We start from the raw sequence: 13,713 nt of genomic DNA on the forward strand, positions 1-13,713 counted from the left end.
TGCGCCTAATTGTTTTTTTATCATTCTTAATTAGCAGCATGTGTTACCTGAATTTCGAGAATCTAATATACAATTTTTTACGTAAATTACAATGGATGTTGTCCATCGGGACCAACATACATGTAATCCTACTATCTCGATAGCATGACATCTAACTCACGGTAAGTTTTCTTTGAAAATGTTATTAGTTGAATCATTGAACAGTGAAAAGGCTGAATAATACCGGTAACTTTCATTGAGAAAATTCCATTAAAAATATAAAAAAAGAGCTTTTATTGAGAAAAGCCAATCTTAATGTGATCTTGCACTCTGAACGGGCGTCCATGTGAGGATCCATTGGTCATTTGAAACATCTTTGATGATTTTGTTGTAATTTTATTTTCCAGCGAAACCCTAAAGTCGAAACCAGGTATATAAAACTCGTCGTGGAGCCCGGCTCCTTCTTTATCGCCTGTGTTTCAGCCGTAAGCTCCATTTCCTTCGTTTCCTGTCAAGTTCTTTGTGATCGGAGATTCTTTTTATTTCTTTTCGTGCTGGATTTGCCTATGTTCTGGAGTCTTGAGCATTTTCCAACTTTTTCTTCTTTTTTTTTCCCTTTCCCAATCCTTGAGCTTGATGAAAGAGAGTTGGAATTATGGACTTCATATACGAAACACAATACCCTAAACCGAAGGTACTTTTTTTTTTGTGGGATATTTTTTCAACTTTTTCAATTAAATTTATCGTGTGATCTTGATTTTGAGGGTTTCAATTCGAAATTGCTTAAAGAATGATTTTTTTCTGCGGAGAGGGAACCTCAATGTGATTTTTTTTTAATGCAAATGTATGTTGAGAGGGGAAAGAGTGTGAAGCATCTGATAATCCTTATAGCGAAAGCAGATGTAATCACTAAATATTGGATGTCTTTCCCATATCAAAACAGAATCTTAATGCTTGCCTGCCTGCTTCCATTGTGGCTCGCAAGTTTGGCTTTTCTGTTACATGCCATGCTAATTTTCTTTTTAGGTAGCCATTTTCCTAGTTTTCTAGTTTACTTGATCTTTATCATCTCATCACTAAAGTCTTTTGAAGCCATAAGCAACGAAAGGAGGTTAAAAAAAAACTATTTTATTAAAATACTCTTTGCACTCTACAAAGGGAAATTCCAATACTCTTTATGTTTTTTTTTTTTTTTTTGAAGGAAAAGAGTATTCCAAATTTATTAAAGATAGAATATCATTTATTTTTTGTAAAGGCTCTAAATAAATTCGTTCTTCGGATTTTCTTCAAAATTTTTCTATCGAGCACTTCATGCCGGGCTAACGGAGCTAAGTCTCGGCTAATTCTGAAAACACAAGTGTTCTAATCCGAACAACTGGGGAACTCGCAATGAAAAAATTGGCAGTCGCTGCGATCGCCAGATGTTTACAAGGATTCAAAAGGTTTATGACACGCTTCCTGAGGATTTTGCTTTTCCTGTGTTTTACTTACTGTACATAAAATCCATCTGATGGATAAAGCTTATCAGTCCACCGGCAGTTTCTTTCGCCAAGGTTAGGTGTAATAATCAAGTGTTTTAAATAGCAATCTCAAGTATCTTGAACTTAACAAGAGAAACATTGTCGATTCTTCTATCATTTCTTCCATTCAATCGATTTAGAGTCTCAAGTTGCAGAGGCTTCTTCCACGAAACCATGCTCATCTCATGGAATAAGCATGGATAATCTCAGCCCACTTCAATTGTTGAGAGGAATTCTTTCCAATATTCATGATGCTCATCTACACTTCCTGCTTGGCATTGCAGAATCATTTCAGCCTGTGAGGCAACCGTGGGACGGATTTAATCCAGGAACACGACGGTCGGTGGAGTAATTTGCTCTCCTAAAAGGTGGAAAGAACAGCTAAAAACAAGAAATTTTTTCGTATTAAATATTCCTAGTTCGGTTGGAGTTTTTTTTATATCCTAGAACTGAAAAGATGGAGAAAAAGGAATTGCACTCTCCAAAACAAAGCCTACAATGCACTTGGGGAATAATTAGAATTGATTTCGAGAAAGACTGTAATAAAAACTGTTCAAGAGAAAATTATCATCCTTTTAATTTAAATGTATATCATATGTTTCTTAATCTACAATCTATATGAGGAAGTCCGCTTCATCCTCCAAGCACCTAACATTGTTGGTGCTGGTTTTGTTCCTCGGAGCCGGAGGAAGGGCAGGGTGCTTTTGGACAGGACACTAAATGAACCCAACAAATCATCATATTCTGCTTAGAATTGCGATGGCTTTGCTGCTGTTTAAGGCTCTCAAGGATCACACACAGCTACAGAAAAATGGCTTTTGACGATTTCCGAAGGTGATTTATTTCCTCCACTTGTTAACCCTGCATCCTGATGATTCCCTGTGCTTATTGCAAGGAGGCCTTGCGAGTGTCCGAGTCATTCTGGGTGCAATCTCACCATCAAATCATCACTTTATGCTTAAGCTGAAGTCCTCAGGTTAAGCTGATCATCATCAGGATAGAGCTCAAGGTTGGCTGACATGGGACGCCCAAAATGATGAACCTGAATGGACTGACTAGTAAATCCCATCGTATTTGTTACATCTTTTCAGAAATCAACAGTCATGATATTCCCGAGCACAAAAAGGCTGATATAATATTTAACTTATCACGATGCGTGGATTAACGTACAGGAAGAACCAGAAATAAGATATTTCATCCCTGAGATCTTTCCAATAAATTAAAGCTTAAATAGTACACTGAAACAAAATTCCATATGATACGACTACAACCAGAGAACAGATTTTTTTTTTTTTTTTTTTGCGAGCTGATAATAAAGTCATTGAGATCAAGAGAACTTAATGCTCAGCCTTTACTTTGACATCCCCATTAGGTAAAGTGCTCTGTGACTGAGCCAGCCGTTTTGATTCCTGCATGATAACAGGAAAATGTTTAAATAGACAAGCTGCAACATGATGCAAATGAAGCATGAATAACACAAGACTCAACACGGCAAGTAGAAGGTGGCAACGGTGTCATCATACTGTATTTAATTGAGACAATATATTCAAATGATCACATACCTTTTGTTGGTACTCTCCAGACATAAAGGCGAACAATTTTATTATGGATGCCATTGAACAAATTTGTATTCCATTTTACAATGTTAAGGTGATGCAAGTAATGGTCATGCAAGCTCAGAACTTATTTCCTTAGACAGCACAGTTGCGACAAATATGCTGAATGAGAAGCAGAAAAAAGAGGCTTCCTATTTCGCAAAAGGCTTGACAATACAGGCAAAATTGTAGACAGACCTCTTACAGGCCAATGAAAAAGATAGGAACTCTTTTTGGCTTTTATGTTAATGTTTACGAGAAAACAAAAACTAAAGGAGCACAACTTGGTACTCTGCTAAAAAATGTGGCCCTGTTCATAAAAAAGAGTAATGTATTTGTGGTTGACTGAAGTGAAGTTGCCAAAATGTATAAAATATTTGGCACATATAACTAGTCAGCAGTCAAACCGCTCCCAAGGTATAGTTACCCAACCTAACATTGTCCGACATGAAGGAGGCTGAAAATTTAACTTACGGCAGCAGAAGATGTGCGTATCTCCCTATAATTTTCCACTTCATCAGGAAAGGCTTGTTCGAGCTCCTCCAGAAGGTACTTCCGCAAGCTCTATACAAGCAGACAAAACAAGATAACCATGGTCTGAACATATTATAGGATGGCAAGCAAAATTGTGAAACAGCATAACTAAAAATTTATATTATATATATATAATAATAAAAATAATAATAATAATAATAAACATAATGAATTTGTTATGAGATATAAATCTGCTCCACATGGATGGGACCTATATGGCCCAAATAATCTAATCACCAACAATAAAATACATCAATTCACATAATTACAAGACCAAATGGCACTTCATAATTTAAGTTGGACTTTGAAAGATGAGAAATACATAGGTGATGAGGTTGAAGTTATGAAGGGCAAGAAAGTCAAAGTTGATTGTTGAATATTATGTCCAAGTTGACTGTTGAACGACAGAATTCACTAAAGTATCATCTTAAAGATAACAAATGCTGCATGCAGCTGAAAGATCTTTAGATTGGCACAAACAAGCTGGCACTGAGCGAGTCCCAGCTCTATTAGAGCCCAACTTTTCTTTGTCAGAACCATCCCAAAAGCTTTGGGATCTAGTGATCACCTTGGGTTGCACAAAAAGCCAAGTACTGGTTGACAATAATGAAATGAATTCATGACACCTTAGACTAGGTGAGTAGTGTCCTGGCACCACGAGCAAGCAGCACTGGTTTAGAACAGCAAGTTTGAGAAAGTGTACTAGAAGGCTCCTTAAGCTTACTCCATATTAAATTATCGATTTTCATTCTAGGAATCTGCATAAAAAATTTATAGAAATGTGGATCCTTAAGGACATAAGGGACTTTTGCTAATTGCAAGATTTCTTAAAATAGACAACCACAGAATCTTATCTTTCGTAAAACACATTTCATGACTATTTTTCCTAAAACTCATATTTTCAAGTTTTATGACCTGCGGGCCTTAATTCAATGGTAAGCTTGCTCCATGGTACCAAGATGTCACAGGTTTGAAAACATAAAAACAAACTCTCTGCATGCAAGGATAAGACTGCGCACATCTAGTTTTCTCTAGACCTTGCAGTGGTGGGAACCTCGTGCACTGGAACACCCTTTTAGGGCTCGTTTGGTTCGCGGGAAGCATTTTCCTTCCTAGGAATATGATTCCTGGGAAACAAATTCCTAGGAAGAGGATGCCTAGGAAAGTACTTTTGGCATGTTTGGTTGACCATGGGAAAGTGACAAATTTCCAAGGTGCTTATGTTTGGTTGGCCATCCACTTTTCTAGGAAAGTTATATATAATTCCTATTATGCCCTTAATAAAAATTAGGTTTTTAATGCCTCTTTAATGCTTCTTTAATGCTGAAGGGACTTTTTGGAAAAAAGTAAAAATAGAGTGATTCCCGCCTCATGGGAAAGTAACTTTCCCATGTTTCTCATGGGAAAGACTTTCCCATGAAATGTGGGAATCACATTCCCATGGGAATACAACTTTTCCTTCTCTCTCCTTTGAAAACTCCAACCAAACAAGAGGCATCTCATTACTTTCCCGTTGACCACACTTTCCCCCCTTCTTTTCCCGCGAACCAAACGAGCCCTTAGATAACTTATCTTATACACTACATGTGATTCTCAGATGTGGTTCAAATGTTGCAGCATCTTTATTTGCTATCAGAACTTCAAAGAGATTTAACCTATAGCATATATGTCATTTTTACTGAAGTTTTCTAGCAATCCAGTAAGCCATTACCATTGAAGTTGGCATGGCTTGCAAAAATAGGGGATATTGCCTTTGATAGATATAAAATGTGAAAAAGGATTTATTCACCAAGGAAGGTTCATATTTGTTCAGTCAATCCATAAAGTACCACCATTAAACTAAATAAGAAAGAAAATAGCAATGATCATCAATGATTTCAAACAATATAGAGCCAATTCAAACGACCCCAGAGGCAATGCTGTATTAGAAATTCATTGTCAGGAATGCCTTCTAGTTACTCGTACAAACTATACAACAAGATCTTCCAACAAACACTTAGAAAACTGTTATGCCCTAGTTTTTCCAAAAGGGGAATACCTTAAAAGCATCCGTTTTTCCTTTGGTGATCTGGTTCTTGGCAATACAACTATTCAGGACATCCCTGGTAAACTCGTCCGGGTTCTTCCCATCATCAATCAAGCTGAAATCCAACAAACTTATCAGCAACAAGAACGAATTTTCAAGAACGGGAGCCAATCCAAAGGGCAAGATTAAGAGCCTCACTTCACCACCTCCGCTGGGACCTGGATGTCACAGTTCTCCGCCAGCTTCTGCATCGTGTCGAGTTCAGCAACAAGCGCGTTTCTTTGTTCACAACCAAAGAGAACAAAAAACCCTAAAATTAGAGAGATGGGGAGGATGGCCGAGAAGAGAGTGGAGAATAGGACGATGGAAGGGGTGGGGGGATTACAGGCGCTGGAGAAGGGGGAGTTGGGAGGCGACGCTGAAGGAGGAGACGGTAAGGTAGAGCTGGTGGAGGAGGCCGAGGGTCTTGTCGATGGAGTTGATGACCTGTTTGAGATTCTTGGAGCGGTCGTCCGCCGGGCCGGCGGCGGAGGCCCCGTCGCCGCCACTGACGTGGGCATTGGCAGTGGGGGCTAGGGCGTTGGCGGCCGTCGCGGCGGCTCCTGCGGCGGCGGAGAGGCCACCGTTGCCAGCGGTGGAGGAGGGGTTCGGCGAGGGATCCATTCCGGTTAGCGTATCGCGAGTCTGCGCGAAAATATTATGCAGCATCGAATCCGGTAATTCCTAAATGGATTGGGTACGGAGCAGTCATAGTCCGACCCGGACTAACATTTATCGGATCGGGTCGTTATTGGATTCTTCAGCAAGATCACTAAGTTGGAACCAATTAAAATTAGCTCCGGCTCGATATTTGATTTATTAAAGACATATTAAACTTCTATCTACCTAAAAAAGGCATATTAAGCTTTGCCTCCTTTTGATTTTAACAATATTTTAGTTTTGCATAAAATTATAAATTTTTTCTTGGAATTTCCTAAAAACATCCAAAATAAATTACTGCAATTTAGTTATAATCAAGCAGCATCAATTTAATTTGCAATCATTTATAATACCAATGAGTTTGCTTAGAAAAATAGTATAGATTTGCATGAAAGTAGGCTCCTACAATATTGGCCAACGATATCTAATATATCGGTAGGGTAGGTAAAAGCCAACATTCTTTTTATCCTGCTTTTGCTATCTTAGGTGAATGTTTAAATTGTACAGTATGGAGATTGATAGCTTAAATGGGGGTTCAATGGTAGTTGGCTCTAATTTTATTGTACTTGTCTTAATTAAATATCTTAGTTGTTATTAGTTTTATTTAGACCCTCTCAAAAAATAGTATAGATTTGTATGAAAGTAGGCTCCTATAATATTGGCCAACGATATCTAATATATCGGTAGGGTAGGTAAAAGCCAACATTCTTTTTATCCTGCTTTTGCTATCTTACGTGAATGTTTTAATTGTACAGTATGGAGATTGATGGCTTAAATGGAGGTTCAATGGTAGTTGGCGTTAATTTTATTGTACTTGCCTTAATTAAATATCTTAGTTGTTATTAGTTTTATTTAGACCCTCTCAAAATTTGCACATATCAAGGTTTCGGTAACGCTGGTATCTCCATACAGCAAACCACCTCCATTATCAGGAATTATCATTACAATAAAAAACTGTTTTGTTATTTTCCAAATCAATCTTTTATTGGATTTATTTGGGAATGAAGTAACATTTATTATAGGTAAGTACTTGCCTCTAAAGTTGGAGAACATGGAAACAAGAATAGGTAAGTGAGAGTATTGGGATAAAGGTGGGATTTGCTAGATTTAATTAAACTAGGGCTTGTCCCAAGGACCATACTCTTCTGCTTTAGCAACCGGAGTTTCTGAGTCGAATTTTGAATGGTCTCCCTTCTTTCTCTCAAAAATACTAGGGATGGAAAGGCAATGAAAGTAGCCCTCTAGAAACAACATAAATTGGGATGGAATTGAGAAAAGATGAATTATGAATGTGAGCTATGACAGATATCTTAGAAAAAAATTTAGCAACAACAGCAAATAGCACATGCCCCAGAGAAACTGTTACCAAAACTAGCTAGTATAGTATTTTATTAAGAAAATACAAATCCAGCACAGTTGTATGTATGAAGAGCCTCTTTGGTCACCCCAACACCTCTCATGTGGTATAGGATCTACCATGTTGTGGGATGGGATGGTCATCCAGGCGAGGCATGTGTTTAGGAAGACAAATGGGACTGCTGATTGGGTGGCTTTTTTTATCGCCAACCATTCAGATGATCACCTATAGGTGGGAGAGGTACAGTTGCCTAGTGCTCTCCGTAATGTACCGTTTTTTGTTTTTTTTAGCTGTATCCGTACACGTTATGCATGATACTTCCATTTTAGCAAAAAAATAAAAAAAAAATAAAGATGGAAGGTGTTGAAAGAGGAATTGAAGCAGGCAGTTGATCACCTGGACCCAAGATTCCCAAATAGATGACCTCCAACATCCCCAAACCTTTGGTTGCAAAGTTCCTGTTGGATTTATGGGCATTCGCATATGATTTCTAGCTCAATTTATTGGTTTAAAGTAGTTACTACTTACCGCTTAAGACGCTACCAGTTGTTATAACAGTTTCAGAAGCACAGCCTTCGACCCTGAATGCGATTACATGGTGAAAACCATGCTTCATGATTGTCCATGAAAGATGCTCATTGTTATCTTATTCTAAATTGATTTATAACATAATATGCAGACAAATCGTTTTCAGATGGATGTATCAGATTATCAGTTCAGATATGATTATATTCAACACCAACCAAGTAACTCATTGGAATCCAGTTTCAGTCAGGCGATAACTTGCCTCCATTGCACTCAGTTGAAATACATGTTTACGATTTTGATGAATCTTTGTTCTTCAATCAAAAGAGGGAACAGTAAGAGAAAAAACTAGCATATCCTTGTCCATAGAACAAGACTGAATATTAATTCCTTATTTAGTCAAACATACAAGGAATACAAACTAGAAGATTGCAGCTTGTGCCATTCCATATTCCATAAATTTACACTAGTAATTTCTCACAATATCCAAGACCCTCCCTCCCATGAGATTCAAAAGAGAAGATAAATAAAAGGATAACATGCCCAGGAGCACTTAGAAAACCGAAACAATCAGAACACTCTAGGCTTGGCGACTATGGTAGAGTGCTTCAAAATGTGCAGGCTAAACTGCCCACCTTTCTCAGCAGTATCGAGTTGCTTTTGTCCTGGAGGTGGCAACAGCTCGAAGTTCTGGACCAAGCGGCCAATGGTGATCCCCAGAATCGGCAATGCGAGGATAATTCCTGGGCAGCTCCTTCGGCCAACCCCAAATGGCAAGTAGCGGAAGTCATTGCCATTGGCCTCCACCTTGGCCTCCTCCTGCAAGAATCTCTCAGGCCGGAACTCCTCAGGTTTCTTCCAGTGGTCAGGGTTGTTTGCAAGCAACCAGGCGTTCACAAGGATCTTGCTCTCAGCAGGGATATCATAGCCACCAAGCTTGGCATCATGGAGATTCATGTGGGGGACCAGTAGGGGGATCGCCATGCGAAGGCGGAGTGTCTCCTTGATGACAGCTTGAAGGTAGGGGAGCTTGTGGGTGTCGGGCTCGGTAACCTGGACACCAGGACCAAGCACGGTGTCAAGCTCCTTGCAGAGCTTCTGTTGGATCTCTGGATGGTTCACAAGTTCTGCAATGGCCCACTCAATTGACCACAATGTCGTCTCAATCGCTGCACCAGCAATGCAAAAGAAGCATCAGTATTGAGCAAGAATGGCATAACCCATTCAGTCCTGGATTCAAGTCAAGGAACTCATTGATGCCATGTGACATCGTTGGTGGTGTGGTATATTTTTAGATGATAACCCAAAGACAATCTCATAATGAAGGAGCATTGGAGCAAATACAAATGTACATTTACTAAAAAGATATCAGCAGTGAACTTTGATTTCGTCGTGTGATGTTTCCACAAGGTAGGAAAATAGAGTGGGTCTGTAAAAGGTGATAAAATTTATACCAAGCATTTTCAAACTGTGGTGCCAACCAACTGGCACAATCCCTTCCAATACTTCCTCTCCCCACCTTTACTCCACTTGGACCCTACCACCATGTCAAGGATGTCCCACAGAAAGGGCAACCAGACATCCAAACAACCTCTAAGCCACAAATGGTCCCAAGGCAAATGAATCCCAACTGAGATAAGTCAGCTCATATTATCAAACAACATATGCATGCACTGTTTAGCCTCTGAAGACAAAGGAAGGCATAAAACAATCCTCTTGAGAGAGAAAAAAAAAAGAATCTATTGGATCTACCTTATCAAATGTTCCAACTATGAAACCATGATGTGGTCCTCCAAGACAACCTAAGTCATCTATCTACACCTCAAACTTTTCTTTTTTCTTCTTGTTTTTTCTTTACCTCCCATTCTGATATTCATTCAAGAATTTAGGTAAGTTGGCTATTTCTGCTAATTTTCTAACTAATATCCTTATCTCTAAACTCGTTTGGTTCATGGAAAAAATTTTACCTTACTGGAATGTTTTTCCTAGGAAACGGATGCCTAAGTATATGATGCTTGGAAAGTTGTTTTTGCATATTTTGTTGATTAAAGAAAAGTGATATAGGAAACATATTTTCCAAAGTAACTTATGTTTAGTTGAGCATCTACTTTTCTGAAAAAGTTATGTAAAATATCTATTATGCCTTTAATAAAAGAACTACAAGAAAAAAAATATCACATGCATAATTTTTATAATCAAATACTTGGAATACCAAGGTTTGGAGGTTTTAAAAGTTTCACACCAAAAAGATCAGATTATATTTTTAAGAACTATTTTTAAATATTAAAATTACCATAATTCATATTATATTTGGATACTTGTCTAACTATTAAAATTACCACAATTCATAATATATTTTTAATAGTATATTTAAATATTCTTAAATATAAAATATTTAAAATTATTTTTAAATATTTAAAAATAGCTACTAAAAATATTTATTGGGTTGAGTTTTTAGTTAATTGCTAGACAACTTCTTTATATTATGATAATTTTAAATAGTTATCAATATATTTTTATATTAAAATTATCACAACTTCTTTATATTGTGGTAAATTTTAATAGTATATTTTTAATAGTTTAATGTTAACTATTAAAAATTACTGTTAGGAAGATCATGATGGCTTAAGGATATTTTTTTTAAAAAAAAATACCGCAATTCCTATCCCGTGGGAAAGTGGTTTTTTATGTCCCGCATGGGTTTTTCTTTTCGATGAAATGTAGAAAACTTATTTCGATGGGAATGCTATTTTTCCACCTCTCTCCTTTGTAAACTCCAACCAAACATAAAGTGTTTTTTCATTTTTTCCGTTGACCACACTTTCCCTTCCTCTCTTCCTGCAAACCAAACGAGTGTTCAGAGGACCTAAAAGAGAAGGAGAAGATCCAAGGACAAAAAGTTGTGAAAAGGAATATAACAAAGCTTGAAATAACACTAGAGATGTCCTCGACAACGTTTGCCGTCTCGGTACCGGACCCCATAGCGGTAACTCACTAACATAATGTCGGAATGGTACGATACGGAGTTTTTTTAGCATATCGAGTATTAATACGCCACCCGTACGGCATACCATGGTCCTCAATATAAATTCTTGTAAGGTTATTAGACCAACCACAATTAACCGGAACAGATCTTGGTAGTTGTTGCTATACTTATGGTTACCGATTTCAGCAAGCAATAAATATCTTCGTATCTGTATAGGTACGACTGCTCGAAGCATTAGCTAACTAACGTGCAGAATTACAATTTCAAAAAATGAAAATAATTAAATAATGCCCTTCCAAAGAGAAAGGAAAGTAGGAAAAATACCTGCTACATTAATGTTCTCAACGATGTAAAGCACATTGTCCTCATTGATCTCTCCCTTCTTCTCAGCATCAAGGATGTGATCAATTGCACACTTGAGCTCTGCGTTATCTGCCGGTTTGGTGCTTGATAGCTTCCTGTTCCATCAAATAGAAAGCACTGAATCAATCGATCGATCATATATTCAGATTTCAGACAACAGAAGATTGCCATCAACGAACGGAAACCTATTAGAATAGATGCAATAGAATATTATTATATTAAAAAAGAGATAGGAAACCTTTTAGAATAGCCACACGAGAACATTATTAAATTAAAGGAGGACCAATTCCAAAACAAATATCAGCATAAGCGTATGGATTAGAAAAAAGAAGACCAAAAGGAACGGAAGAGGAAAAAATAAATAAATAAATAAACCCCTGTATTTGATATCCACACCTTCCCCCTTTTTTACTTTTTGTTTTTGGTAATCCTATTACACTTTCCTTGGCCTGCTCTTTTTATAGAACAGTTTCTGGACCAAATTGCATAGCATCCAAGCATAACCGAAATAGGGAGCTCTTATATGTTAATCCACTAAAATCCAGGCCTAAAAAAGGATAAACAGAAAAGACACAATCCTACCACAAAAGAATAGATTAAAAGGACTAAAACAGAACAAATCCTAATAGAAGCCAGACCAAAAGTAGAAACAAATAAACAATCAGAAAAAGGGAATTTAAAAACAGAAAAAACATAATCCAAACTTCAAATCAATCACTATAGTAGAAGACCAGAATTCTATATGCAAAAGAAAATATAAACACTAGAAATAATAAGGAAAAAAAATAGTAGTATTATATATACTCACTTCCTCTCCTCAAGGAAGTAGTCCTTGAAGAGCTGCAGCCTTCTCTCTTTGACCTCCTTGCAGATCTTGAGGTATCCCCTCAAGAAAGGTCTCAAGATGGGGATAAAATCCCCATAATTGTACTCAAAACTCTGCGCCAACCTGCTCCTCTCCCCATTCAGCGCCCTGAGCCGCAAGAACAGAGGATCCTCCTCGCTCTCGAACCTCCGGTCGAACATGATCCGGTACATGTTGTTATACATCATCAGCTGCAGCCTCCTTCGGAGCACGATCCCCTCCGTCGCCGCCTTCGGGTCTGCTTTCACATCGGCGACAACCCTCGCCGCCTCGTCCTCCCACCCGGTGCGGTACTGCTGGACTACTTTGTTGGTGAAGAAGGGGACGGTCATGATGCGGCGCATCTTGCGCCAGTGCTCGCCGTAGACGGTGAAGACCATGTCCTGGCCTTTGCCGGTGAAGATGTCGAAGACGACGTTGCGGGTGCGGGAGCCGAACTCGACGCCCTGCGTGTGGAGGACCTCGCGGGCAAGGGACGGGGAGGAGACCACGACGAGGTTGCGCTGGCCCATGCGGAGGAGGAGGATGTCGCCGAAGCGGCGGGCGAGGGCGGAGAGGTTGCGGTGGTTGAGGTCGTCGCCGACCTGCAGCCAGTTGCCGAAGACGGGGACGGGGAGCGGCCCGGGGGGGAGACGGAGGCGCTTTCCCCGGAGCTTCGAGACGGCGATTGCGACGACGACGGACGCGAAGAGGCCCAGGAGGGCCTTCTCTAGCAGCGCCAGATCCATCGCCAAAGAATGAGGAGAAGAGTGGAGTAGGTTTGGTTTGTGAGCGAATTGGGGTGGGAGTTGGGGGAGGATATAAGGCGGGGTTGGGTTGACGGGAGCCGTTAGATTTGACGGATGTTGGGGTGGCGGGAGGGGGGGTAGGTTGGGACGGTAAGATGTGCGCGCGTGCTGTGGAAGAACGGGTGCGCGCTCAAATCATTGGAGACAAGACTGCGGCATAAGGTGGATCGGCATATGGCTAGCCGAATATAGTACAGGGAAAAAAAGAAGAAAAGTTTGAGAACTGGCGTGTTGCGGCTGTTATTTGGCATGTGCAATGAACGTGATGCAATCTAAGAAAAGCATTTGATGGATGGTCATGATTTTTGCCAACCGTATAATTCGTATGTGGAACTGCGGTGTATGTATTTGCTTGTGAGGTGATTGCCAGATCAGAATCAAAAGTGGTTAATAGAAAAAAGGGGATGAAGATACTTGTAGTTTATGTCCTTGGCTTAGCTAGTCATTTTACTTTTATATATTTTATTTTGATTATA

General features: G+C 39.1%; 2 protein-coding genes and 1 long non-coding RNA gene across 3 annotated transcripts; 1 reads left to right on the forward strand and 2 right to left on the reverse strand.

Moving 5' to 3' along the window:
* The first annotated feature begins 450 nt into the window (after positions 1-450).
* On the forward strand, positions 451-2,797 carry LOC113462672. The gene is made up of 2 exons (XR_003385528.2): positions 451-1,421; positions 1,784-2,797. It is a non-coding gene; the product is annotated as an uncharacterized LOC113462672 (long non-coding RNA).
* Positions 2,609-6,346, reverse strand: LOC103706245 (mediator of RNA polymerase II transcription subunit 10b-like). The gene is made up of 5 exons (XM_008790298.4): positions 6,040-6,346; positions 5,853-5,933; positions 5,667-5,769; positions 3,569-3,658; positions 2,609-2,908 (listed from the first exon to the last, which is right to left on the reverse strand). Exons 1-5 carry the CDS (start codon positions 6,315-6,317, stop codon positions 2,837-2,839), a joined length of 624 nt encoding a protein of 207 aa, XP_008788520.1. The 5' UTR covers positions 6,318-6,346; the 3' UTR covers positions 2,609-2,836.
* Positions 6,347-8,572: 2,226 nt separating this feature from the next.
* LOC103706246 (trans-cinnamate 4-monooxygenase-like) lies at positions 8,573-13,229 on the reverse strand. The gene is made up of 3 exons (XM_008790299.4): positions 12,393-13,229; positions 11,546-11,679; positions 8,573-9,404 (listed from the first exon to the last, which is right to left on the reverse strand). Exons 1-3 carry the CDS (start codon positions 13,175-13,177, stop codon positions 8,806-8,808), a joined length of 1,518 nt encoding a protein of 505 aa, XP_008788521.1. The 5' UTR covers positions 13,178-13,229; the 3' UTR covers positions 8,573-8,805.
* Positions 13,230-13,713: the final 484 nt, after the last annotated feature.

Source organism: Phoenix dactylifera, chromosome 3 (genome assembly GCF_009389715.1).
Source record: "Phoenix dactylifera cultivar Barhee BC4 chromosome 3, palm_55x_up_171113_PBpolish2nd_filt_p, whole genome shotgun sequence".
Taxonomy (NCBI): domain Eukaryota; kingdom Viridiplantae; phylum Streptophyta; class Magnoliopsida; order Arecales; family Arecaceae; genus Phoenix; species Phoenix dactylifera.

What these genes read in the sequence shown, in the direction of transcription:
- LOC103706245 (XM_008790298.4), bottom strand. Translation starts at nt 6,317, where the DNA reads ATGGATCCCTCGCCGAACCCCTCCTCCACCGCTGGCAACGGTGGCCTC. An exon ending in GTCCCAGCGGAGGTGGTGAA is followed by an intron (nt 5,770 to 5,852) that starts GTGAGGCTCTTA and finishes GTTGGATTTCAG; the next exon opens with CTTGATTGATGATGGGAAGA. An exon ending in GAAAAACGGATGCTTTTAAG is followed by an intron (nt 3,659 to 5,666) that starts GTATTCCCCTTT and finishes CTGCTTGTATAG; the next exon opens with AGCTTGCGGAAGTACCTTCT.
- LOC103706246 (XM_008790299.4), bottom strand. Translation starts at nt 13,177, where the DNA reads ATGGATCTGGCGCTGCTAGAGAAGGCCCTCCTGGGCCTCTTCGCGTCC. An exon ending in TACTTCCTTGAGGAGAGGAA is followed by an intron (nt 11,680 to 12,392) that starts GTGAGTATATAT and finishes TTGATGGAACAG; the next exon opens with GAAGCTATCAAGCACCAAAC. An exon ending in TGAGAACATTAATGTAGCAG is followed by an intron (nt 9,405 to 11,545) that starts GTATTTTTCCTA and finishes TTGCTGGTGCAG; the next exon opens with CGATTGAGACGACATTGTGG.